The sequence below is a fragment of the Corapipo altera genome, unplaced genomic scaffold (genome assembly GCF_003945725.1).
Source record: "Corapipo altera isolate COAL_440 unplaced genomic scaffold, ASM394572v1 271, whole genome shotgun sequence".
NCBI lineage: Eukaryota > Metazoa > Chordata > Aves > Passeriformes > Pipridae > Corapipo > Corapipo altera.
Genome location: NW_020884935.1, coordinates 233,164 through 258,528, shown reverse-complemented (window position 1 = coordinate 258,528; position 25,365 = coordinate 233,164). Strand labels below are relative to the sequence as shown.

Here is a 25,365-nt window from a genome sequence, read left to right as displayed (position 1 = left end):
TGCACACACACCTCTTGCGGTCACATACCCTTCTCCCCTTGCACGCCCAGTGTCACACGCCCCCTGCACAGACTCACACACCCCCTGCATACCCGTTGCAGTCTCTCTCCTGCACGCTCACACAGTGACTCTCACACCCTCCTTGCACACCCCTGCAGTCACAAACATTCACCCTTGCACACCCATGCAGGGTCTCACAACCCCCTTGCACACCCACACAGCGACTCTCTCACACCCCCTTGAACAGCCATGAAGTCAAACTCCCTTCTAACCCTAAGCCTATTGGAACCTATTGCAGTCAGTCACTCACACACACCCCCTGCACACCCATGCAGTGTCACCCACCCCTGCACACCCCAACATGGCGGCGCCCACAGGCCTTCCCCGGCAGAAGGCGCCGACCTTCCCAACATGGCGGCAGGTCCAGGTCCCGCCCCCAGGGGTGCGGTAGCGACCTCCCCAAGATGGCGGCGCCCGCGGGCCGCGCCCCCGCCGAGCGAGGCGCGGGGGGTTATGGGGGCGGGCGGTGGCGGCGGCGGGGGCGTCATGGGGAATTGCTACACGGTGGGGCCCAACGAGGCGCTGGTGGTGTCAGGTACGGCCCGGGATGAGCGGCGGGAGAGGGGCTGAGGGGTCCCTGTCGGGGTGGGGGGAAGCACTGAGGTAGTTGGGTGTCCTGGCTGTGAGGGGGCTGTCAGAGGTTCGAGGGGTCCCTGTCATGAGGGGACCATGAGGGAGTTGCAGGGGGTCTCCGTAATGGGGTCTGCTGGGAGCGGGGGACTGGGGGGTCTTGACTGTGAGGAGCTCTTAGTGGTTTGAGGAGGGGGACGGGGACCCTGAGGGAGTTGGGAATAAACAGAGAGGGGAGAGATGCTGTAGTGGAACTGGGGGCATCTCTGTCATAGGATGTGATAGAAGGGGCTCCTGATGGGAACTGGGGGGTCTTGGCTGTGACGGGACTGTCAGGAGTTCGAGGGATCCCTGTCGTGAGGGGATCCTGAGGGAATTGTGGGGGTATCTGTAATAGAATTGGGGAGCATCTCTGTAATGGGGTCTGCTAGGAGGGTCCCTGGTGAGAACTGGGAGGTCCTGGCTGTGAGGGGAGTCTCAGGGGTTCGAGGGGTCCCTGTCATGGGATCTGGTGCTGAGGGGGGAGCTGACCTGAGGGTTTTTTGGGGCAAGGAGTCTGGGTGGTGCAATGGGGATCTGTCCCTGTCAGGGAGGGGCTCTGAGGCACTAGGGAGAATCCCTGCTGTGGGGGGACCCAGGAAGCTGGTGGGGTCTGCCTGGGGGAGTGTGTGGGGTCCTGGGGGGGTGTTTGGCAGTATCTGCTGGAGGATGCCCTGTGATTTGGGGGAGGGGGGTCTCCAGAGGGAGCACTGGGATGTTGTAGGGGGAAATCCTTCCTTGAAGGGACATTGAGTGGGGGTCCGTGTCATGAGGGGACCTTGCAGTGTTGTTCCAGGGCTGTCCTGTTGTGTGTGGGCACTGAGGTGCTGGGGGTGTCCCTGTGAAGCGGGGACGGGGGGCAGCTCCTGCTGTGTGGACCCCTGGGCTTCGGGGTGGGGTCCCTGCATGGACCCCTGGGCTCCAGGGTGGGGTCCCTACAGCACAGAGCAGTGGGCGAGGTCTGGTGCCAGCAACACCCCCGATGCTGCTGATTTTGGATGATGTCAGGCAGTGGCACCGGCAAAGCTCTGGGTCCCCTGCCAACAGCAAGTTGGCTTTGCTGGGGAAGGGGAGCTGGGTGTGAGCACCCCCCTGGGGCAGCGCACTGCAGGCTTGTCCATGGGGTGCCCATCTCATCCATCATGTCCTGCTGCTGCTTCCTTACCAGCACGTCACCTCGACTCTTGGTGGTGCTGACGCCGGATGCAGGTGATGCCCATCAGGTGTGTGGAATGTTACCAGCAGCTGAGCTGGTGGCTGAGGTTGGGGTTAAATAAACCCGAAGTGAAATCCCCGGCGTCCGACTCAACCTGTAGCTGCTCCAACACTGCCAAAGCTCCCAACTGCATTTTCACATGGACCAGGCTGTGGGTGGACAGGACTTAATTAATTATTGTTAGGTTAATTAGTAATTCTTAGGTGATGTAAGGGCTGGGAGCTTCACTCTGTGACAGACTGTCACTCTGTGACAGCAAGGTAGCAACCAGCTTAGATACAGATGTTGATCACTTCAGGTGTCCTCCGTCATGTCACATCCCCTTTGTCAGTGCTGGCCCAGCTTTGGGGTGGTTGCTGTCACGCTCAGACCTAAACTTACCCATGTGAACATCAAGGATGTGCCTCAGTCATGGCTCCGCTGCGCCTGTGGAACTACATTGTTGTGGTTTTGGAGCCAAAGTCTTCAGTGGACTGTGGCTGGTCTGTTATCAGTTCATCTCTCTCAGATGACAGACCTGTTACGGGAATTTCTGAGGAGATGCCAGGAGCAGGCTGCAGTCCTGGAAACAAATATGCCTGCTGTGGGCATATTACAAACCACATCTGCCAGATTCCCGGAGCAGCAGTATTCCTTTTGGTTTCCTGGTCTCATGCACATCTCTGCAGTTCCCAGTGGAATCTAGAGCTGATGTTGTGCTTCCCTCCAAAGAGACACCTGTCAAAATTGGCACTGCTTGGTGAAATGCCACATTTGCGGGAAGATTGGGAAGCTGTGCTCCAGGTGTGCCCTCAAGTCTTAAAGCTCGGATTTGCTTCTGTTCAGTTGTGGAGTTTACAAGACACAGCTTGCAGGATGAGCCAGCAGGAATTTGTGGCATCTACTGGCAGTTCCAAGTATTGTGCATTCCCAAAGCCTGGAGCAGCGAGCCAAGGACACTCCTGGACATACAGCCGTGTTCTGGGAAGGGTGCAGAGATCACCCCAGGCTCTGCCAGTCGGAATGGGGTTTGGAGCTGCCACCAGACGTGGTTTTCCTCTGCTCCTGCACAACTCGGTCTGCAGACACTTGCTGTCTCCTGAGGGCACCAGCTGGGAGCTTCAGGAGCACACAAGAGGTTGTGGGAGCTCTGCAGCTCCTCTGTGCTCTTGTGCAGAGCGACTGCCAGGGCATTAGTGGGAGGGTGTTGCTACAAGCAGTTGTAGTTCCAGGAACTTGAGTCATGTTCCTCCAAGGAAAACAGAGAGGAGCTTGAGGGCCAGCATTAATTTGTATGATGTTAAGTTGGATTTGAGGAGAGAGGAGAAGGGAAGAAGAAACCAATAATAATTACCAATAAACCAAAATAATATTAAATACATCTAAATTAATTTAAATCAAATATTACTAAAAACAGGGTTTTGCCTTGCAGTCTTGAATCGTCATACAGTTGTTATTTGGAAGTCTGCACTTTGTGGGAAGGCACCTCCAAATCATGAAGCCAGTTGAAAGTTTTCTTTATTATAAATTTAGCCTGTGCCCCTTGCCCTTTAGTCCTGGGCCTCCCCTGGCATGTGGGTGTTTTCTGGGGAGGGTTGTTCTTTCTTTTCACTTTCTTGTGAGATATTTGAGTTCCTCCAGTGTTCAAGGAGCACCCAGCTGTGCCTTGGGAAAGTGGAGCTTCATAGCCTTATTTGGGAAGCTGCTTCCCGGGCAGGGCTCAGCTCTCTCCACTGGCACTCACGTCCTTCCCCTGTTGAGCAACATCCATCTCCTTCTAAGAAACTGCACTCAGCTAAGCGGTCCACCGGTGAATTGTGGAGCCCAGGCTTTGTAAGGATGCCTCACAGAGCCCTGTGGAGGCAATGATGATCTTCCCAAATTTTGGCTCTGTCTCTGCTGGGTGATGTTTGGTGCAAGCTCTGAGGAGGCGTTGGCAGGCGCCTGGTGCCTCACTGAGCCCGCTGCAAGCACAGCCAGAGCCAGTTGAGTTTTCAGGGAGATACACAAAGTGCCTCTTCATCCTAATACCTAAATATTCCCACCAGCCAAATAGGCTGTGAAATGCTGGTTTTGGGTTACAGTCTGGTTGAATGCAGCTTTCATGGATCGCCCTGCTGATTTTGAAATATAACGCTGTAATATTTCCACAGAGTTTCATAATAAGGAAATATAATTTCTAGTGGCCACGTTCATCTTGCAGTTACCAAACAGTGTTGCCCAAATCTCTGCAGTTGGGGCACTTTCCTTCTGGCTGTGGTGGGCTGCAGGATGGCACTGTGTGGTAGCAGCCCAGCAGCAGAGGAGCTCTGAGGGGAACACCTGGACATACATGACAGGGAAAGGTTGGCCCAGCCCTCTGTGTTCCTGCGTGAGAAAAAGCTACTGCGTCAGCAAAAATTCAGGGTGTGAAAGAAGGAGAAAGATGAAGGGAATGCAACCCAGCTAACCCAGCTGTATTTCCTTGGAGAACGCTGCAACACAACTATACATAATTGCCATGTCCAGCTAATCTGAGTCCCCCTTGGGTGAGCAGAAGTCAGCCTGAGAAATACCCTCCAATCTAGTTTCTCAAACTTTACTTTAGTGCACACCCTTTGGAGCTCCTTGGTGTCTGTCAAAGTAAAAAGAGAACTAGCAGTTAATTCTAGTTTTGTGTAGACATTTCCTGCTGCACCCCAGCAGTCAGGGGTAGTCAGCCTTTCCAGAGCCACCCTAAACTCTCCCATCCTGGTGCTGCATCCCTCTTATCCCTGCAAGAACTGATTGTGATTTTGAGACTGGTATTTTCATGGTACTGCTCTAAGTTGAAATAAAGGTTTTTAGAGGCTTTGCAATCCCTTCCTGCAAGAGACCTACAGTCCACAGTGCAAGGAGGAACTGGTTTCTCAGATACTATAAAATGAATATGAAACTGTCTGGAAAACCATTGCCAGGGAACTTGACAGTAGCTCACTGTTCAGCTGAAAGAATTTATCAAGTAAGTCCCTTGTTTTGGCTTGGATAATGGAATCGAGAATGTGCTTATTGAATTTGCAGAGAGTACTGAGCTGGGAATGAGTTTGAGAGCTTTGAAGAGCTGGATTAGAGTCAAAACAAACTCAGCAGATTGACCCAATGGGCTGAACGAAATCTGATGCAGTTCATTAAGGAGAAATGCAGAGATTACACTGAGGTGAGAACAGTTGAGTACATGAAAATGGAACGAGAAGGTCCAGGCTGTGTCCTGTGGAAAGATGAGGTGAGCAGCAAGAGCCACCTGAGCCCTAACGCTGGTGCAGTTCCAGTTCTTCAGCCTCAAAAATAATAGGAGTTTCTGGGAAGGAGCAGGCAGCTTCAGCTGGGTCTCGTGTGAGGTTTTACCCTGTCTGTGTTCATGCCTTCAGTTCAAACTGTCCCCCAGGGTTGAGGTTGAGGTGTTTTACCTCTTGCACCAGGCAAGCTGTGTGCAGGAAACTTGCAGTGGCACTACAGATGGTTTTCTGCCAGGTTTAACTGAGCACTCCTGCAGGTTTCAGTTTGTCATTTTGGCAAGCCAAAAATCTTTCCCCACAGGCGGTTTCTCACTCCTTGTGATGCTCAGTGGTTGCTGACAAGAGTGCAGCATCACAGCTGGTCTCAAGTCATGAGGCTACCAGTGCTCCAAAGGGCCCCTGTGCAGCTCCTCTGTGATGTTTCATTCTCAGGAGGTAATTCTTCACCTTTTTGTAGGTGGTGGAGCTCAAGGTTTCCTTGTCAGGTGCTTGTTAAATCTCCAGGGCTTGCAAATTACTCTTTGGAAAGCATGGCAGGAGAGGGAGGTGGACAATAGCCTCAGGCCTTTCCTTTTAGTTTCCAAGAGGAATTCTGGGTAGTATCTCTGTGGTATTGTTTTGTAGCTTCATTGTGGTTTGTGTTCTTTGAGTTTCTGTTTACAAGATAAGTTGCTAAATGTGTTTTTAAACTTGCTCTGTAGCATTGATACTCATTTAGTCATTTTGATATAGATTACATCCAAAACAAGATAACCAGCATAATCTGCTTTCATCTGCTGCAGTGACCATCAAAGGCTTTTATGGATTCAACTCAGAACCCTGCATCTTTCTAAATTAATTTTTGTTAACCTTGTGCCATTTCTGCATGTGAACAAAGCCTAATTTATATGCACAGCGTGGCCTAAGAGCCAGACAGTGACTTTAGTCTGGGCCCTGCTTTAGGACATGATTTTCTTTATGTATGCCTTTGCTTTCCTCTCTCTCTGCATTATCTCTTTTGTCAGTAACTGTTTTCAATTATCAGGTTTTTCCTTGTCTGCCTGCACTCAGCAGCCTGTTTACCACGACCCAGTTTCGGAATGCTCACCACTTCCTGCCAGAGAGGTAACTCAGTGCCCAAGTTACCTGGGGAGAGCAAACAACACAGAGCTTGTTCAGATTGTCCCAGCTTGGATGTTTTAAGCCCTGTGTCCCTGTGACTGTTGGGGCTCACGTTCTTCCTTGCCTGCCATCCATCGGGGCAGCAGCTTCCTGCATCTGCTGAGAGCTCCTTTTATCCACCAACTCCCAAGCGATTAATCTTATTTCATAAGAAAAAAAAAAAAAAAAGCCCAAACAAACAGACAACATACTTTCTCCTGGCTCTGGGAATTCTTGCTTGAACATGGAACCCCTTTGGGAAGAGGCCAAGCTGGCTGGCAGCTCCCTGGCTATGAATCCTCCGTTTGTGGCCCCACAACACTGCCCCGGAAGAGCACGGTGGATGTTTGTGGAAGTGGCCAAGCGACTGTGAGACCCAGGCTGCTGGAACAGTGGGCATATTATAGCTGGAAAAGGCAATTTCTCTGCCAAATCTTATTGTGCAAGAGGGTTTATTCTTTAGCCTTGCAAAGATTTCGCTTTGCTGGTTCCTTTTTCGCTTGCTCTCTGAGAATTGAGAAAGAGGTGGCAGTGCTGCCATGGAAAATGAGCCCTCAGCTCCTTGCCTTACCAGAACAGAGCTCTGCTGCGCTCAGATGTCCAACGTGCATGAAAGCAACCAGCTGGTATCCTGCTCCTCATTAATGTGTTAGATTTCCCTGCTTTTTCTTATGCTTTGCACACTTTTTGACATATAATCTAGCTCAGTAGACCGTGTTGTGCAGCACCAGGAAGCAAATGTGGAGCTCGCTTTGGGTGTGATGCTAAATAAGGTACTCCTTGCATTTCCTGGGGAAGAAAAAGAACATCTGTGTGAAGAGACATGTTCCTGTAACAATGGTGGGTTTAGGGTGCAGAGCTTTCTCAGATTATTAAGAAACGATTAACAGAGTTTGGTAAAGACCACATAGACCCTGTGAAATAAAATACCCTTCTGTGTGGAGCTGCTTTTCCTGACTGCCAGGAACACCTCCCTTCCTGTTCTTGGAAAACAAGGGCCTGGCTGAAAGGCTGAGCTAACTGGGCTGACGTCCTCCAAGAAATGTTAAAGGCCTTGTGGTTGCTGCAGGATATTGTATCATCAGCTACTGTAACACTTGCCTGGCTGAAATAGCCTTCCAGCTACAGGAAGAAGCCATCCAAAGGCTGGCTCAGAGGTGACAGGAGAGAATTCCTCTAGGCTGGGGAGAGCAGGAGAGCTGAAAAAGTCTGTAAATCGTTTTCCCATTTGTGTTTAATTCCTACTGAAAAAGAAGGGTGAAGATTTGTAGATGGGGCTGATCTGCTGGTTTGTCAACCATCACATGGAAGCCAGTGAAGCAGACAGTATCTGGCCAGCATCTGGTAGCAGGCAGTAGCTGGCTGACAGCAGAAGATGGACAGACACTGGAGGATCAGTAGGAAGAGGAGGATGTGGAGGGCAGTCCCCTCTTGCCGGCACACTGGCCTGGATGTGTGCTGCCTTTCCTTCTTCATTGTGACCTATTGCAGCAAACTTAGTAATGGTCACTTCTCTTGAAAGGTCTGCTGGCTTCCTGCTTCTCCCTTTCCCCTCCCACAACTCAAAGCTGCCACAACCATGCTGTTTTCCGTGTTCCTGCTCTTCCCCTGTGCTGGCTCTGTCTTGCCTGCCCAGTTCCATCCCACAGGGCTGGATCTCTCTGTTGCTCTGTTGGTACAGTGCTCCTTCCTGAGGCCCTGGGGCACTGCTGTAGTAAGTGTGATTATGGATAGCCGAGGAGGGAGGGAATTCTGGCTTAATCCTCCCAGCCTGCCTCCTAACTGGGGAGCTGCAGAGCTCCTCTCTTCCCAGGCTGGTCACTGGCAGGGTGCTCTCTTGAAAGACAGCAGGTGTCTTGTTCCTTAAATCAAAGGTATGGAAACCCAGACAGCATCTTCCAGCTTCACTGGGATCATTCTTAATTGTGTCAGAGGAGTTCTGGAGGCTGCCTGAACCCTGGGCACAGCCAGCTCTGAGATGGACCATCAAAGCATCAGGCACGTGCTACTTGCACAAGCCAGAACTAGGAGGTATTTTGGGGGAGGTCAAGGGTTCTTCCCTACTCCAGTGCTGGGAGCTTCTCTGGGAATTTAAGGGTGGTTTGCAGTGTGTGGTGAGGGAAAGGAAATGGATTTCTTATGTGGCTTTCCATAACAATTGACATCACAGTTGAAGATGTTGGAACATTTCCAACATTGATTCTGATTGCTACAAGTGCTTAAACTGCTTAACAAAACTAAAATAAAATCCTGGTTTGAAATACAGTCAGTTTCTGTGTGTTACTGTTCTTCATACTGAATTATTACAAATACTGTTTTCCAGTTTTATAAGACAATTCCAAAAAAGGTTGCCTTGGGAAAACTGCCATGTGAAGCCCGTGGAGGTGAGGAAGAGCATTGGGTTCCTAAGTGGGCAGACTTGTTGTGAAGTTGTTCTGCTCATGACTCATTCTGGATGCAGTTTTTCCCTGCACAAGAGCAATGTGCATGTGTGTAATCCCAGTATCTCTGTGCTCTCTGCTGTGCTGCAGGTGGCTGCTGTGGCTCTGATCAGAAGCAGTATGTGTATGGAGGCTGGGCTTGGGCTTGGTGGTGCATTACTGACACTCAGAGGTAAGGAGACCCCTGTTATTTGTGGGTTTTTTTGGAGTAGGAATTAGGCAAAGCAATCCCAATGGGGCTGTCAGCAGTATCTTTAGGAACATGGGACTGGGTATGAAACCATGGATGAGCATCAGAGTTCTCTGCTGACTGTTTGCATGGGGACAGCTGTGTGTACACAGCGCAAAAGACACAGAAAAAGAAATCCCATGCTTTCAGCTGAAGTACTTTTCAAATGGCCTCTCTGTCCACACCTCTCCTCAAACCCAGGGCAATCATGTTTGCTTGGGTTTTTTTCCTTTTTAGCTGTGGTTTTTTGTTTGTGGTTTGTTTTTTTTTTTTACATAAAACCCATCAAGCTGAGAGAGCCATAGCCTGACTGGTCAGTGTGTTTCTTCCTGTGCTGGTGCAGTGAGTGCTGAAGAGGGAAAGGGCTCTGCTGACCTTCCCAGCTCTGAGGCTCTGGCAGAGGTGCTGGCAAGGGCACTGGGCTGGCTCATCCACGAGCTCACAAGAGGAGCCAAGTTCTGCCCAGTATGGCCCAACCCCTCACCCAGTAACAAACCTGTTTGTGGCCTGCAGTGCCCCCTCCTGCTCCTCAAGTCTCTCTTTCTAAAGATCTGCTGACTGCTCTCACCTTGGGAGCAGATTGTTCCGATTTAAAACCGTGGGACTGCCTTTCTCTCCCTTTTCTCAGTCATGGATTGTGCTTGCTGCTGCTTACAGTCTGGTCTCTGAGCTAACATGCTGTGGTAGTGCTCCTGTTCTGCTAATACAGCTCTTTGTCTCTAGGATCTGTAGGAATGCTAACTCTCTCCCAACACATCCCTCATGCTCACCAATACAGGCTTCCTCCATCTGTGTAAAAAAAATAACAGGGCAGAGGATAAAGATGTGACTTTCGGGTTCTGCGCTGAGTGATGGGCAGAGGTTGTAGTTAACCCTTACTGCCTGGTCTTCCAACCACTTTTCCCTGTTCATGTGTTGCCACCAGCAGACAATTGAGCATGTTGCTGCCGTCACTCTGCAGATGATACACTGCTCACCTGGGGGTCATGCACCTTCTCTTGCTCCAGGGGGTCTTGGCTGCTGCTGTGTTTAATCCAGACAAGCTTCATTCCCGAATTTTTGTGAGACATCTTGTTGGGAGAGCTGTTAATTGAAAAAATGGTTCCTGCTCCTACTCTTCTTATGTGAGAAGTGCAGAGAATGATGCGAGACCTTGACCTGCTGAGTGCAGGAGGTAACAGATATATTTGGGAGGCTGATTTATTAAGTTAAGGATAGGCTGAATTCAGGGCCAAAACTGCTTGCCAGGAATGAGCTGTTATGTGGGAGAGATCTGGGCATTATTTAGCAAATGGGGCTCTTGACAGGTAGTCCAGCACCCAGACAAATCTTTTACTTTAAAATCTATACCCCCGGTTCACACCACGGGATATGGGGCTTAATTCTCCCTTCAAAAACAAAACCTTTCCCAAATGCCATAAGCTGTGCCCCAGATGGAGCCCACTGCATTAACATGAAGAGTGAGGCAGATTTCCTCCTCTGAAATTAGGACATTTTTTCTGGAACTGCCAGTGCTGCAAGCAAGAGAGACAGCAGCAATTGTGTTGCTGTCAGCGGCGTCACGCCAGGTAGCACTAACCTGGGAACAAAAGGAACAGTTAGAGCTGGCAGGGTGCTGGGCACTTATTCTGCTGCAACCTTGAGCACTGGGTAAAAAACAAGGAAAACAAAACGCTGTCCTTGTTTAGGGATCAGAAATAAAAGCAGGGAGAGAGACAGCATGGTCTAATATGCCTCTGGGGGAGCCAAATGGTGTTAATTCAGCTTCCCAGGACAGCACTTGGAAGCAGATTCTCTCCTCAATACCTTAGCCAGGGGTGGGTAGCCAGGTCTCTGCCACTTTCATTTTTTCTGGTCTCTCTTAAATATTGACATAGAAGCATCTAAATTATTACGTAAAGGAATTTTCTGTGTGCAAAGATTACTTCAACAGAGAATTCCAGCTGACTCCAGGCTGGCTGTCCAGGTGGGGTAGATGGTTCTGTTTCATGTGCAGGGTGGAGATGAGACCCCAGCCTGCCTATCCTCATTAAAAGAGGCAAGTGGATGGTGTAAACTCCCCACCAGAACTAGGGAAGCTGATCTGCCCCATCATTACGGAGCCCTGGGAGTGGGCAGTGGGAGAAAGGCAAACTGAGCAGGGAAAAGCTGAAACCTGAAAGTCTCGTCTGTCCTTTGCAACGAGTGTCTTACTCTCTGGTAACTGCTTTGTGTATTTGCTGTCCTACCCTTATTCCTCGCTGCTCAGAGTGTCTTTGGAGGTTATGACCATCCTCTGTCGCTGCGAGAATGTTGAGACGTCGGAGGGGGTCCCACTGTACGTAACAGGGGTTGCACAGGTAATAATCCACCAGCTTCCTAACATCCTGTCTAACTGTTTGTCCCTCTGTTTTGAGCAGCAGCAGCAGCAGCAGCAGCAGGATAACATAAAACCTAATGGTTTTCTAACAGGACAGAAATCTCAATACCCTCCTCTCCTTCCCCTTCTCCAGCACTTGCCCTGAGGCACTCCACAGTTTATAGGTAATGCAGACAGGTGCATCCTTGGCAAATCCCAAATTTAGCGTTGCTGTACCTAAGATTTGCTCCTGCTGTAACCCTTTCCTTGCCAGCACTGTTTCCATTCTGTGCTTGGTGGAGAGCAGAAGGGCATCTGCTTTTGTGTGGAGGCACAGGCAGGCCGGGTTGGATTCTGTACAGGATTTGGGACAGGTGGGAAGGCAGGTTTTGTGCCTTTTCAAAAGGAAACCTGTACACGTGTAGGAAAACTGCAGCTGTACCTGGCTCTGCAGTTTTGGCTATGGATTTCCACTCAACCCTTCTTCCTCCACATGGAGACAGTGCCCATTTTGGATGTCGTCACGTTTGAAAGTACAGCACGGAGACCTCGGATGAGCAGCAGCACACGGGACTGGCATTGGCACTGTGGGCAGTTATGAGCCAGCAATGACCCAACATCCCTGCAAACTGCCAGCTAAGCAGCAGCACAGCTTGGAAATCAAATTCAAAGAGTAGATTAGGTTTTCAGAAGGCTGAAATCCTGCAGTATCTGATTAAAGCTCTGAATGCACATGGCAAAAAATGCCTGTGCACGTCCTGGACAGTGGGATCTGTTTTATCAGCTCCCGGTTTGCGTGCCAGTTTAATTAGAACAGTGGCCAAGGCAGGCATGAACTTGCAGGGATAGGTTTTGGCACTTCCAGCCAATCCTGGAGCGACTCAGCTTGCACGCAGCAGCCCAGGGCAGCCCCTTCATGGTTCAGATGTTTGACCTAATGTTCACTGACACAAGCTCTCTGCCCTGTGGCTCCCTGTCCTGACTCCCAACGCCTTTCCTGCTTGTTATGGCTGACACGGGAGCTTCCTGAAACAGAGCCTGCCATATCCAGGCATGTCTCTTGTTTTTACAGATTGTGACCTGCAGACTGCTGGGTCTGACCAAAGTACCTCGTACCCACCTTGGGTGACTGAGAAAGCTCTGGAGCTGCAGGATCTATTCCTAGGTGCCTGATGCTCTACAGGCCTGGCCTTAAAGAGCTGGAGACTCATTTCCATTTGCCTTTGGGTCACGGAACACTGGAAGGATAGAGGGAGAGATGAACCAGATCAGGGGGTAGGTCTATGGTAGTGCTAATCCAGGGCTACTTCTTGCAGCATCAGTGCCAGGTTCTGCCAAACACAGGGCTCCTGTGCAGCGAGTGGGAGCATCCCAGTTCCGTGCTGTGCTTTTAAACCAGTGACACCATCCTGCACTGCTGCGGCGTTGGGCAGTGCAGCACAGTGAGCCTCTGACTGAGGGCCCTTTGGAATCCCAAAGCTGCCAGCTTCTGGCCCTTCACCTAGCCCAGCAGGAGGCAAAGGGTCACAGGATCATTTCCAGCCTTTGCTGATAAATTACCTTAAGCATTATGTGAAAATCTACTTAGCCAAAGTGCCGTGTCTGTCTCCAATCACAGATATGCTCCCTCGGCTGCATTCTGTGCCTGTCTTGCATTACCTGTGAGGAGTGTGGCAGGTAGCCCAGGGCAGGAGATGCAAAGGGAAGAGGTGAGTGTGTGTAACCTGGAAACGTGCAAATATTTTACGTTTTTTGGCAGGATTTCCCTAGAGATAATGACGTTACAGCCCAGGTGTGAGGACGTAGAGACGGCGGAGGGGGTAGCTATAACTGTCACAGGTGTGGCACAGGTACAGTAACTCCAAACCATCATTTCAGGAATGCATGTCTCTAACTTACCTCTGGTTTTGCCCCTTAAGAGGTTGCTGTTGTCCATGCAGAGAAGCCAACTGCTCTGAAACAAATCCTTGTGCAAAACCACGCTGTCCTTGTTGGTTCAAACACACTCCAGCATGTCCCGTGTGGTGATGGGGGTTGTGATCTCTTCTTCTCTCCCCATAAACATTTTTTTTCTGGTATCTCATTTGTCCCTGTGGCAAATGAGGTGTGTGTGGGTGACTTGGTGTGTTTGTGGAACGCTGATGTGCCACGGTGCCCTTGGAGCCATGTGTGACCCCACAGGACTGAGCTGTTCCCTCCAGAGATGACATCGAGCTGTTATATTGCTTTGTATTATTATTGTTAGCACGTGGACCTTGTAATTCTTCACGGTGAGTTAAAGCTTAAAAAAAATAACTTAGTCCCTGCAGGCACTAAGATTTGTGTGTGAAATTTCTGGCTTGAATTGAATTTTGATTCTCTCCAGCCTTCTTCAAATGTAAGCACCAGCTCTTGCTGCTTGTGACAGCACACTGAACCCTGCTCTTCTGGGAGTCTGAGGTCTGCTGCCCTGGTACAGTCTGTCCTTGTGCCCAAGTCATGCCCTGAGGAGGATGCTGGGAGGGAAATGTTAGCTTTTGAGGGAATTTGGCTCCATGAATAGGCAGCTGCATGGTTTGATTGAGAATTGCTCCTGACAGCTCATTCTGGGTGTATAAACCAAGAGTGGCTCTCAGTGCGCACAGGGCTGTGGTCACCGTGTGTCTGAGGCATGTCCAGGTGTGTTATCACGGGAGAGGTGGCTGCCACATTCCCTGTGGGGAGCTCTGGAGCTGAGGGTAGCTGCTGAGTGACACAGTGATGTGACCAAAATCCCTCATGGCTCAGAAGGCTCCCCCAGGGAACACCACTATGGTGCTGCTGCAGCCCTTTTGAGACCAAGCGCTTGACAGATTTCCCCCAGTGCTCCCAGAGCAGCAGGTTCCTCCTGAGTTCATTGGTTTGCTCTGAGCTGATGCTGCAGGGGAGCTGTGTTTGTATGTATGTGAGGGTTTGAATTCAGCCAGGAGCAGTTTCTGGATTGTCACACAACAGCAGATAATCCATCATCCTCCTGCTGTTGAGAAACAGGGATACATGCAAGAGCACCAGCATGGGAGCCAGCATCTTGGGCAAGTCCTGACATTGATGATGTGAGCCAGCATCCTTGGTTTCATCTTATCAGTACTGTATATCCACCTTTCAGTTGTTTTCCAGTTCTTTATATCCATTTAGCTGCTAAGGTGTCACATAATCCCAGTGATCTTTGCGTGGTTGGCAAAATATGTGCACCCATGTCTCACTTCACACTTATTTCCCAAATCTGTAGGCTTTTCCTTCTGTTTCTGTGAAGGCAGCATTCCCTTTTATCCTAGTTTTGGGACATCCCTCCATTGCCTGCCTAGGCTGGGTGGTGTGTGGTAGCAGAGAGCTGGATCACCAGGTGCCTTGATTCAAAAATGCAACTCTCAGTTCATCTCATTGATATTACTCTCTCTTCCCACTGTTCAATTTTTTCACTGTCAGTTAATTTTAAAGGTGAGAGGCAAGGAATTGCCTCACAGAAAGCAGGCTTGAGGCTGCTGGGGATGTGCATGGCACAGGTTACCTTAATTTTGCAGAAGTACTTTTGAGGCAAGTGTTTTTCATTTTAGAGCTTGAGCAAAAAATTAAAACAAATTATTTCTAGAGAAAGAGCTTTTTGAGTTTTTGCTGTAATGATAGAAGTGGTTAATGTGCATAAGGATGCTGTTCTTTTCTTGAAGAGGGATGTAATGAGTGCTCACCAGTAGCCTCCTTTCTGCCTTGGCTGGGTGCTGGGATGTGCTGGGATGCTGCTGCCTTAGGCCAATGCTGGGCTCCACATCCTTCTGTGCCATTTTCCTGAGCCTCAGGCTAATTGGATTGTCTCACTGGCCCCTCACTGCGAGTGCAGCTGGCTGGAGCTGGAGCAGGGTGCGGCAGTATCGATCCTCCACACTGGATTGTTGGATGGAGGCTCTGATTCCCTGCCAGCTGAGTCCTCTCCCTCTGATGGGAATGACATTTGAAGAAGCGCCGAGTGTCGCAGTGCCCTGCCTGAAATCCTGCAAACACGCTGAGCGCAAATTGCTCAACCCCTGTTTCTTTTGTGCAGCCTTTGCTGTGGAGGTTGGTGTCCATATTCTGCACAGAGCCAGGATCTGAGCTGTCCAGGGCTCAACAGTGTAAACTGGCTGGCTTTATTCAGAGGCTAAACCATTCCTTGCTCCTAAGTACCGCAGGGATCCTCCTAACAAACATCCCACTCTGCACTCTGTCCTCCCCGCAGCTCCCGAGGGTGGGGATTGTTTAGAGAAGTGGAATTGCTGGCAGATGCACACCATAAATGTTGCTGCTGAGTCTAATTGGTTTTGATACTTGCAAAAACCTCGTGGAGGGCTCACACTCCCGGGTGCAGCTCCACAGCAGCTCTCCCAACTCCCTTTGTGTGGCAAGAGCATGCTGCTGGGTGCAGGGATGAGAAACCGCTGGGGCTTGACCTCAAAAGGATCCCAGAGGTTTTGGGACAATGCAGAAGAGGATTGCCGTGCTTAGCTGTGATTCAGTCTGGCATTTTGACCGAGAGATCCCACCTGGGAAGCAGCATTAGGAAATAGAGTCAGCCCAGGTTGATGTTTCTTCATGTTGTGAGGGACAGGGTTGTGGCAGGTGAGTCTTGGCCAGCTCACCACATCTAATAAGGTCCACCTCCTGTCCCCCTAGAAGGTGATGGTCTGTCCCAGTTGTCCTGCTCTTTGGCAGTGTGGGGGCCAGGTGCTGCTGTTTGGCTCCAGAGGGATCATTTTGGGTGTGTGGGCTGTCAAACAAGGCTTTCTCAAGAAGTAGTTGTGTTACTTCTGCCAGCTGGAAGCGCTCTTGTAGGTGTCAGGATGAGGTCTGTAGGCTGTGAACCCCTCAAGAGTGTGCACTGGGACCCTCGGAGGGCCCCTGTGGTGCACCTGAGGCTTTGGAAGTCTCTGAGCCAGGTCCAGCCAGGGCCCTTGGGGCAGGACATGAGGTGCCACCAGCCCCTTGTGGGACAGGAAGCACTGCCCAGCCCAGCTGTTTCCATGAGAGGGTGCTGTGGGACTTGGAGATCTGTGTGGCTGCAGTTGGCACTGCTCCCTTCTCTGGTGCTGTGGGACCTGGAGGTCTGTGTGGCTGTAGTGGTATTGCTCCCTTCTCTGTTGTTACCAGGCACAGGGACACCTCTATGTCCAGGCTGTACCTGAGCCCTCACACCGGACATGGCCACCAGGAGCTGTCACCTTAGTGGGTTGTAGCTACTTGTAGTTGTGTGCTGTAGAGGTCTGTGAGCACAGATCTCTGCTGCCTAACACACCACACAGGGGTTTGTAACCCACTTTGTCTTTAAAAAGCAGCCCCGTGACCAGCAGGACCCTTACTTGTCTGGAATGGGGATGTTTTTACACCTGGCTCTGATAGTGGGAGGTGAAAGAGGTGGCTGTGTCCCATCTCTAGGGATCGCCACCAGACTGACCATATGGAGCAGAACAGCCAAGTCCTGGCCATGACACACTGGGGACACCTCAAAGGACAGCAAGGAGCTCCTTACCCCAGGCAGGACAAGCCCATGTGCTGTGGCCATATTGTCTCATCTCTCCTTCCAGGGAACACTGAATGGAGCCCCTGTTTTAAGCTGCTCCTTGGGCACATCAGACTCTTTCTCATTCTCTGCCTTTCCTGGCTCAGAAAAATTAATTCTAGTGAAGGAGGAGGAAGAGAAAGGTAACGAAATGGGCTTTGGCCAGGAGTGGTAATAGCAAGCCCTCTCCTGGCGCTGGTGTTGGTGCAGTGACTGAACTGGTAGTTCAGGGGCTCTTGGTAGGGTTTCCATCAGATGGGACAGGTAGAGCCAGGCTCTGTCCCCACTGCTATGGGACAGATGGCTGCAGGGAGCACCTCTCCACGCTGAGATGCCGTCAGGGTTTGGAGAGATGTGTGCCCTGGCTGCTGGTGTGTGCCTGCAGCAGGGCTGTCCCCTGCAGCAGTGAGCAGGGGCTCGCTGGCTGGTCCAGTGGCCTGGCTCAGTGTGACGGCAGCTCAGCGTGATCCCTTGAAGCATCAGTAGCACGGGGGCCTGGCAGCCTGGTGGTGGTACTGCTGCTTCTGCTGCTGCTGCTGTAGGGTGCCTGGACAGGCACCTTCAGTCCCTTTGGTTTTGTCTCCTGTCTCTAGGTGAAGATAATGACCGAGAAGGAGCTCCTGGCTGTGGCCTGTGAGCAGTTCTTGGGGAAGAACGTGCAGGATGTGAAGAACGTGGTCCTTCAGACGCTGGAGGGACACCTGCGCTCCATCCTAGGTGCGGAGGCACTCGTGCCCTGAAGGCATCTCGAGTGGCTTTGTCCCTCAGCTGGCTGGCCCCAGCGGTATCGCTGCCACTGCAGCTGCCACACAGGACCTGCCTCTGCCGATTGCAGAGGTGGCATCTCCCCTCCAGCAGCTCCTGCTGCGCATTGTGATAAATGACTTTTCAGTGCCTGCAGTAAGAGATGTCTGAGTCCCTCGTGGGTTACAGGTAGCATGTGTGGGTGGTGGTTGCGCTTGTGAGACTGAGATGTTGGTGCCACTGCAGGGGCAGAGGGTTACGGCCTTGTACCCAGGCCTCAAGAGATAAGGGACAACAAGGATGTTGCTGAGCTTAGACCCACGTCCTTGTGTGTTACCTGTTCCAAATAAAGTGCTTCACCTTCCTTCCCCCTGCAGGGACCCTGACAGTGGAGCAGATCTACCAGGACAGGGACCAGTTTGCCAAGCTGGTGCGGGAGGTGGCAGCCCCCGATGTGGGTCGCATGGGGATCGAGATCCTGAGTTTCACCATCAAGGTACACCCAGACATCGGGCGCTGCACTATGGGCAGAGCTGTAGGAGCAGCAGGGCAGAGCCTGGCTCCGGCTCCTCCGCCGCAGCCGGCTGGAAGGCTCCAGCTGACAGCCTGCCCCAGCCCTCCGGGAGTTTCCATGACAGCCGCCGCAGCATGTCCTGTATCCAGGCAGCTGGGCCAAGAGCACTGGGTTAGCTGCCTCTGTAAACAGGCTCGTGGAGAGAGCTGGCTGATAACCCAGCCTCCAGGGAGTCGAGGGAAGATGTTGGGAGAGCCTGCCTCTCCCTGCCCTGCGTGTTTGTGTGGATCAGCTGACATGGCGCATTCTGACCTCAGCCTGACTGCATGAGTGGCTGCCCAGAGCTTCAGCGGGGAGGGAGCAAGATGGAGTCGCTCGTTTGAAGTGGTTGTGACTTATTCTCTCCTCCCCAGGATGTCTATGATAAAGTGGATTACCTGAGCTCCCTGGGGAAGACTCAGATTGCAGCTGTCCAAAGGGATGCAGACATTGGAGTGGCAGAAGCCGAGCGGGATGCTGGCATTCGGGTGAGTCCGGAGATGTGCCAACCTTCCCCAGAGCAGCCTGTTCAGCTCCAACTGCACAGCCTGAAGCTCTGCTTTCTTTTCCCTCTCCACAGGAGGCAGAGTGCAAGAAAGAAATGATGGATGTCAAGTTCATGGCAGATACCAAAATAGCAGATTCCAAACGGGCTTTTGAATTGCAGAAAGCTGCCTTCACTGAGGAGGTCAACATTAAGGTGAGAGTGTCCCACAGCCCACTGCTGGAGGGTTTGTGATGGTGTTGGTGGCTCTGGGGCTTGTCAACTTCTTTCTTCTACATCTGTTAGGAGATTTGGAAGTGGAGAACCCAGGACTGTGTGTCACTGTGTGAGCTCTTGCAGCAGATTCCTCTCCTGTTTGCAGAAATTTGGTGGGACTAGGAGGAGAGGAAAGGGTGGGGAGGGTCATCCAGGCTGAACCTGGAGCTGGTTGGGCTCAAGTGGTGTGGGAAAAGTGCACGGGGAAGGACAGCACCGAATATTGGGATGTCACCCCTGGGAAGAGGTTCAGTAGCAGGAGCCGTGTTTGGTTTTAGGTCCTGCCAAGGGTCCTTATGTCTGCGCACAGGAGCTCGTGGCCCAGACCCCTCTTTTCCTCTCCCCCCTGTGCAGACTGCAGAGGCCCAGCTGGCCTACGAGCTCCAGAGCGCCCGGGAGCAGCAGAAGATCCGTCAGGAGGAAATCGAAATCGAGGTGGTGCAACGCAAGAAGCAGATCGATGTGGAGGAGAAGGAGGTGATCCGGATGGAGAAGGAGCTGATGGCCACCGTGAGGCAGCCGGCCGAGGCTGAGGCCTATCGCATCCAGCAGATCGCCGAGGGAGAGAAGTGAGTGAGCCCGTGACCTGAGCTGGGAGCACAGTGCTGCCCCAGCTTATGGGCTCTCTGCAGAGATCTGGGCTACTACAGCACTGGATTTCCTTTTCCAGGGTGAAGCAAATCCTCCTTGCTCAGGCGGAGGCAGAAAAGATCCGCAAGATCGGAGAAGCAGAGGCTTTTGTGATCGAGGCCATGGGGATGGCGGAGGCTGAGGGGCTGAAGCTGAAAGCAGAAGCGCTCCAGCAGTATGGAGAAGCTGCCAGGCTGGCCCTAGTGCTGGATGCACTGCCTGAGGTGAGGAAGGAGCAGCTTTCCCCTGCCCTGGGCAAGCACTGGGGAGCTCCCAGGCTGGGCCGCGTCTCCTGCGGGCACAGCAAGGCCCTGTGCGATGTGTAGGGATCTTGCCCAGTGGGCTGCTGACCAGGTCCTTGACTCTCTGCTCATTCCACCCTCCTTCCCTGCTTCCCTAGATCGCTGCCAAAGTGTCTGCTCCCCTCTCCAAAGTGGATGAGATTGTTATTCTCAGCGGAGACAATAACAACACCATGTCCGAGGTGAACCGTCTGCTGGCTGAGATTCCCACCTCCGTGCGCGCCCTCACTGGTGTGGATCTCACAAAGGTGAGCTGGGCACCGGCAACTGGCAATGCCAACAGCTCCTAGGGCACAGGCACTTGCCTGGAAGCTTTCAGCCTCTCAGGGAGCCTCTCCTTCCCCAGCCCTGCCCACCGCAGAGTGCAGGCAGCTCCCTGCCTCCCTCTCCTCCAGCCCTAACAGCTTCTCTCTTCCCCTCCTGCAGCTTCCCCTGTTCCAGAAAGCCACCGTGGCCAAGGAATGAGGTTGGCCAGCCCAAAGCTAGTGAAGATCACTCCCTGTTATGCACTCAGACATCAACTGCCTTCGACATGTGGGAATTCCTTTTATATCAAAGACAATCTGGTTTTCATTTGTAACTGGTGCCTTATTTTGTAGGGCCAGAAAGATGCATGTCCTGTCTGCTGCTCTTTTTATTCCAAAGGTGGGAGGGGATTTATTTTGTAATTAACTATGTATTGTCTCAGGCCAATCCCTCCCCAGATACGACTGGCAGCTTGTCTGGTGTTGCAGTCCCGGTGCCTTGCTGTTCTCTGCCCTCAGGTGAGCGCCCAGAGCTCAAGGCAGAGGCTTGGTGGAATATGGAGCTGTAGGAAGAGAACAGCCAGGACCCCCCTGCTCTCCTTCAGTGACCCTCCTGGGCACTGCCCCAACCTTGTCTCCCACAGCTGTCCCTGTGGCTGGCTCTCCCTGTCCCAGTGTCTCACCCCCAGTGCCCCTGCAGTGCCAGCAGCCCTGCCCGGGCTGGGCTTCCCAGAGGTGGCAGTCACCCCCCAGGAGAGTGACAATCCAGCACTGCCAGTGGTGCTGCCCACTCCTATGCTACTTCCCCTTGAGGAAGTTTCCTCATGGGATCTGGAGCGGGGAAAGCTCTGAGGGGCAGAGGGAGCTCAGCTCAGCCGTGGTGAGATCCCACCACCAGGAATACCAAAAAGTAGTGCTGTGCCAAAGCCACCTGTCCCCTAAGAGGGCAGGGACACTGCAGCTGCTGTCCCTGGGTGCTGTGGTACATCCTGACCCCACAACCACTAAAACTGTGGGTCAGAGGTGGGGGGGACCAGCAGGACACTTGAGTGGGGACAGGCTCCTCCTGTACAGCTGCCTGGGGACCAGTGGCCCTGTGGCTGGGTGCTGGCCAGGAGCTGCCGCAGCAGCCAGTGCAGGAACCCCTACCTCACTCCCTCCCCCTGCCTCTTATGGCCAGTGGCTTTGCTGCCTTGTGACAATGTGAAAGGGGTTGTCCCCTGTGTGTGTCCGTCCTCCCTGCAGTGCCACCAGGGCCCTGCGCTGGCCCACGTCCCTTCCCTGCCTGTCTTGATGCCTGTGCTCAATGTGGCTGTTACAGCCAGACCCGTGAGTGAGGTCAGCCTGGCGCTGCTGGTGAGGTCAGCCTGCGCTGTGGTGGGGTTTTGGGGGTCCCTCCACTGGCTCCTGCACCCCCAGCTCGGTGCTGGTTGCCATAGAGTGGGGAAAGGTCCCTCTCCACTGTCCCGGGGGACAGCCAGTCCCTTTGCCGGGAGTGACCCACTGCGGAGGGGTGGGTGCTGCGGGTCCCCCCATCCCCTCCCTGCGGCCGGGGCGGGGGGACCGGCGTTATCAGCCCCCGGCTGGTGCCGGCCCGTGGGCGGTGGGTGCAGATCTGGCGCTGGCCAGCAGGCGTGCCGGGCCGGGCCCTGTATCTGCATGTGCCTGCGCCTGCCGCCCGCTGCTGTGAGATAATAAACCCGTGTCACCTCCCGCCTGGGCTCTGTCTCGTGCCTCCCGCCCGTCTCTCCCGCCCCAGCACCCCCAGGATTGGGCTGGCCGGGGGCTGCTGGTGTTCCCGGGCAGATGTTCCCGCTGGGATGGGGGAATAATGGTGTGTGAAGGTGAGGTCCTGGCTCACACTGCTCCTGCAAACTCGGGAACTGGTGACTTCCCCGCGGTCACTGTGCCCCCATGGGCTCCCTGCCCCAGACCTTAGTGGGTGTAGAGCCTTGTCCTGCTCCCACAGGGACAAACATGCAGCCAGGAGCCACCGAGGATGCTGGTGAGCTCCACTGCATGGCCCCTGTTACGCTGGGGGTGCTGACCACTGCAGGGGCTCCCCAAAAGATTGGCACCCCAGGAGCTGGAGCAGGGCTGACATGGATGGAAGGCTCTGTCTGTCCCAGCAGCCAGGTTGGTGGCAGCAGCTCATCTCCCCCTGTTCTGCCGCAGGAACCCTCTCCCAGCCCCTTCTCTGTGCTGGGGGCCAGCTGGGTGGCTCTGGGGGTACCTGTCCTGCTTGGGGTCACCCAGTGAGCAGGAGCAGTGACAGCCAGCATGAGGTCATCATGGGGGACTTTGCTGCAATGATCTCCCAGAGGTAAAGATGGTTTCTCATGCTTTCCAGACCTTCCACGTCCCCCCCCAGACACAGGGCAAGACAACAGGCCCTGTCCTATGTGTCCTGCAGGGTGGCCCTGCAGATAGGCTGGGTGGGGACAGCTTGGCAGCCCCCAACACGTCGTTATCTGGAGCCAGACATGCTGCCCTGGGCCAGCATGGCTGGTGGGAGGGCTGTGGCACACAGGGGTCTCCTGTGGCACCCAGGGGTCCCCTCACCATCTCTGTGATACCAGCCTGGGGGGCACTTGGGCCCCCTCTGTCCTGAAGGGCGCAAGGCCACAGGGCAGGGCTACCCTCAAGTGCTGTGTGTGTGCAGAGTGGGCAGTGGGGCTGGTGGGCACTGGCTGGGATGGGGACAATCGCATGGGGCTGGCAGGGCTTGAGGTACTCAGGGACACTTTGCCTGTGTTGCTGCTCTATGTGCAGGGGGTGCCTGTGCCACAGTTTGGGGAGCACTACAGGCTCCAGGACACCTCTGGGTCACCTCAGGGACCAAAACCAGGAGGGAACAATCCCTCACAGCCCCCGAGTCCCCCACATCCTCATGTCTGGTGACAGGGTGGCACCAAGGCTTGACCTTGTGCCACCTCCTACCAGGGTCTGGCCAGGCTGGGGTGATGCTGCCCCTGTTCCTGTCACCCAGAGGTGACAGCAGGTCTGGGGACACCTTGTGTGGCAGGGCAGGGTCCCCGATAGCTGGACACTGCTGCTTATCGGGACCCCCACGCAGACAGTCCCGGCGGGGGGTTATCACCTCCACACAGCCGACTTCCAGGAATGCCGGCGTGTCCTGGCACAAACAACCCAGCACAATGGCACAGCACCTGCTGCAGGATGTGGCCCTGTGGGGACAGACAGAGCTGGGGGACACAAATGACCAGGGTCATGCACAGGCAGGTGACACTCATGGTCAGGGGGTGCAGCCACTTGGGGACATGTGGCCAGGGGACAAGTATGACCAGGGTCCTGCACAATGAGGGGACAGAGCCCTTGGGGACATGTGTGGTCAGGGGGTGCATGTCCTTGGGGGCACACAGCTGGGGGATACCTCTCTACAGGGGACACATACCCCTGGGAGGAGGGTGCACTCACACAGGGGACATGAACTCCCAGGATATTCGTTCCTACAGGGAACACATCTTATTTGGGGGGACACACTGCATGGGGAAGTGTCCCTCAGGGGACACAGCACTTTGGAGGTCACCCACCCCAGGGGGACACAGGCTCCTCACCTGGCAGTGCCCGTGCAGAGTGACCCCCTGAACCCACATGTCCCACCACCACATCCCAGGCCCCATCCCCATGGATTGCCACCCTGCCCTGTCCAACACCACTGTCCAGCAAGTGGGAGCCAGTTTGCAATGGATAGCTCCCCATTTGGGTTCCCCACAGCTATGGGAAGGGATAATCCTGATGACCACAGGGGTCAAGGCAGGAGGGTGGGGGATTTGTGGGGGCCACTCCCATACGCTGAATGCACAGGGGGTGACCCCCTGCAAACCCCTCATTCCCAATCCCCCCGTGGGCAATTGCAGGCTGGCAGGAGCTGCTTGGGGCTGTGCCCCCCCGGGCAGGAAGGGGTTAAGGGCCCTGTCCAGCTGTGCAGTGCAGATGTGAGATATGCAGATGAGGCAGAGCAGGTTTTATAAGGCGGGTACAGACCCAGCACCCCACAAAACCCCAATGCCACCCCTATAGGTAGGTGCCACCACCTGGGGAGCTGCTCTCCTGCTCTGGAGTGATGGGATTTGGAATACCCCAGGAGGGGTTAGGGGAATGCTGGAGTGGGGATGCAATTGGGAGCCTTCACCCCACTCTGGAACAGTGGGACTGGAGGGCAGAGGTGAGATAGGGAATTGTTGGGGTCAGGAGACTGTTGGGAGCCTCTGCTCTTCTCCGGAGTGGTGGGAATGGGGAGACAAAGAGGGTGTAGGGGGGATGTCTGAATGGGTAAGCCACTGAGAGCCTCCATCCTTCTTTAGGGTTGTGGGATTGGGAGGGATAATGAGGGAGTAGGGGGGTGGTGGGGTGGGGAGGCCCTTGAGAGCCTCTGTCCTGCTGTGGTGCAGCAGGACCAGCGAGACAGGGATGGGGTGAGCAGAACATCGAGGGATGGGGCGATCCTGGTGCTGTGCTCCCTAACCATGCTCTCCCCGTGCAGGCTCCACTCCCTGCTCCCTGTGCTGCCGCCGCTCCGAGCAGGATATCATCGTATACTGTAAGTTGGCTATGAGACACTACAGTATAGATGATGTACTCCCCGGGCTGCACCGACCACCCGCCCGCCAGGACACGGCGTGGGACCGCGACGGGAGGGCACCGGGGGCGGGGGGAGGCGGGGCTGGGATGTGGGACAAGTGTGTGGAGTGGGGAGGGTGGTGGGATGGGGCACCGCGAGGTGTGAGAAGCTCGAGGCACCTCCAGGGATCCGCGGCCGGCGGGGAAACCGTTACCATTACTGAGTTTAGTAATGGTAACGGTTCTGCCGACGGCCGGGCACACGGCACGGACCGGAATGGAATGGCACGGCACGGACACGGAGATGGAGCGCCGGGATCGGGCACGGGACAATAAAAGGGGGTTACAGCACCGTGGCTCTGTCTCTGCTTCTTCACCACGTCCCCCGGGGGCTCCAGGCCCGGTGGAACTGGGTCACTGGGGTGGACTGGGGAGCTCGGGGGTGCACTGGGTTGCAGGGTAGGAGAGGGAATTTTGGGTGCATTTGGGTGTAATGGGTACGGGGGTACCTTGGGGTGCGGTGTGGGCAGGGTGTTGGAGTGCAGGGGACACTGGAGCGCGTCGAGTGTGTTGCAGGGAGCACTGGGGAGAACTGGGAGGCACTGGGGGGTGTTGGGAGAGACTGGGGAGACCCGGGGAGTGTTGGGGTGTAAGGGGAGCACTGGGAGGCACAGGGTTGCATTGAAGAGGGGAACTGGGAGCACTGAGGCTCACTGGGGAGCACAGAGGAGTATTC

General features: G+C 53.8%; 2 protein-coding genes across 8 annotated transcripts; both read left to right on the top strand.

Annotated features, from left to right (window-relative positions):
- Nucleotides 1–490: 490 nt before the first annotated feature.
- FLOT2 (flotillin 2) lies at nucleotides 491–21,759 on the top strand. Of its 6 annotated transcripts, none has more exons than XM_027660267.1 (11): nucleotides 491–595; nucleotides 8,790–8,871; nucleotides 13,026–13,116; nucleotides 17,405–17,528; nucleotides 17,933–18,051; nucleotides 18,483–18,596; nucleotides 18,689–18,808; nucleotides 19,223–19,437; nucleotides 19,539–19,722; nucleotides 19,899–20,048; nucleotides 20,227–21,759. In XM_027660267.1, the coding sequence occupies exons 1-11, from the start codon at nucleotides 514–516 to the stop codon at nucleotides 20,263–20,265; spliced, it is 1,320 nt and encodes a 439-aa protein (XP_027516068.1). In that variant the 5' UTR covers nucleotides 491–513; the 3' UTR covers nucleotides 20,266–21,759. The 6 variants fall into 6 exon arrangements, with proteins under 6 accessions (XP_027516068.1, XP_027516070.1, XP_027516069.1 ...); XM_027660269.1 differs by lacking the exon at nucleotides 13,026–13,116 and adding an exon at nucleotides 12,885–12,975; XM_027660268.1 differs by lacking the exon at nucleotides 13,026–13,116 and adding an exon at nucleotides 11,177–11,267.
- On the top strand, nucleotides 21,751–24,980 carry LOC113955105. 2 transcript variants are annotated; one of them, XM_027660273.1, is made up of 2 exons: nucleotides 21,751–21,889; nucleotides 24,553–24,980. In XM_027660273.1, exons 1-2 carry the CDS (start codon nucleotides 21,877–21,879, stop codon nucleotides 24,963–24,965), a joined length of 426 nt encoding a protein of 141 aa, XP_027516074.1. In that variant the 5' UTR covers nucleotides 21,751–21,876; the 3' UTR covers nucleotides 24,966–24,980. The 2 variants fall into 2 exon arrangements, 1 of the variants encoding a protein (XP_027516074.1); XR_003530423.1 differs by lacking the exon at nucleotides 21,751–21,889 and adding an exon at nucleotides 24,071–24,089 and having other exon boundaries at nucleotides 24,553–24,705.
- Nucleotides 24,981–25,365: the final 385 nt, after the last annotated feature.

Bases quoted from the DNA above. Each gene is read 5' to 3' on its own strand.
- FLOT2 (XM_027660266.1), top strand. From the start codon at position 15,035: ATGCTGGGCTCCACATCCTTCTGTGCCATTTTCCTGAGCCTCAGGCTA. The intron at 18,809-19,222 runs GTGAGAGTGTCC...CCCCCTGTGCAG, and splicing joins CTGAGGAGGTCAACATTAAG to ACTGCAGAGGCCCAGCTGGC. The intron at 20,049-20,226 runs GTGAGCTGGGCA...CCCCTCCTGCAG, and splicing joins CTGGTGTGGATCTCACAAAG to CTTCCCCTGTTCCAGAAAGC.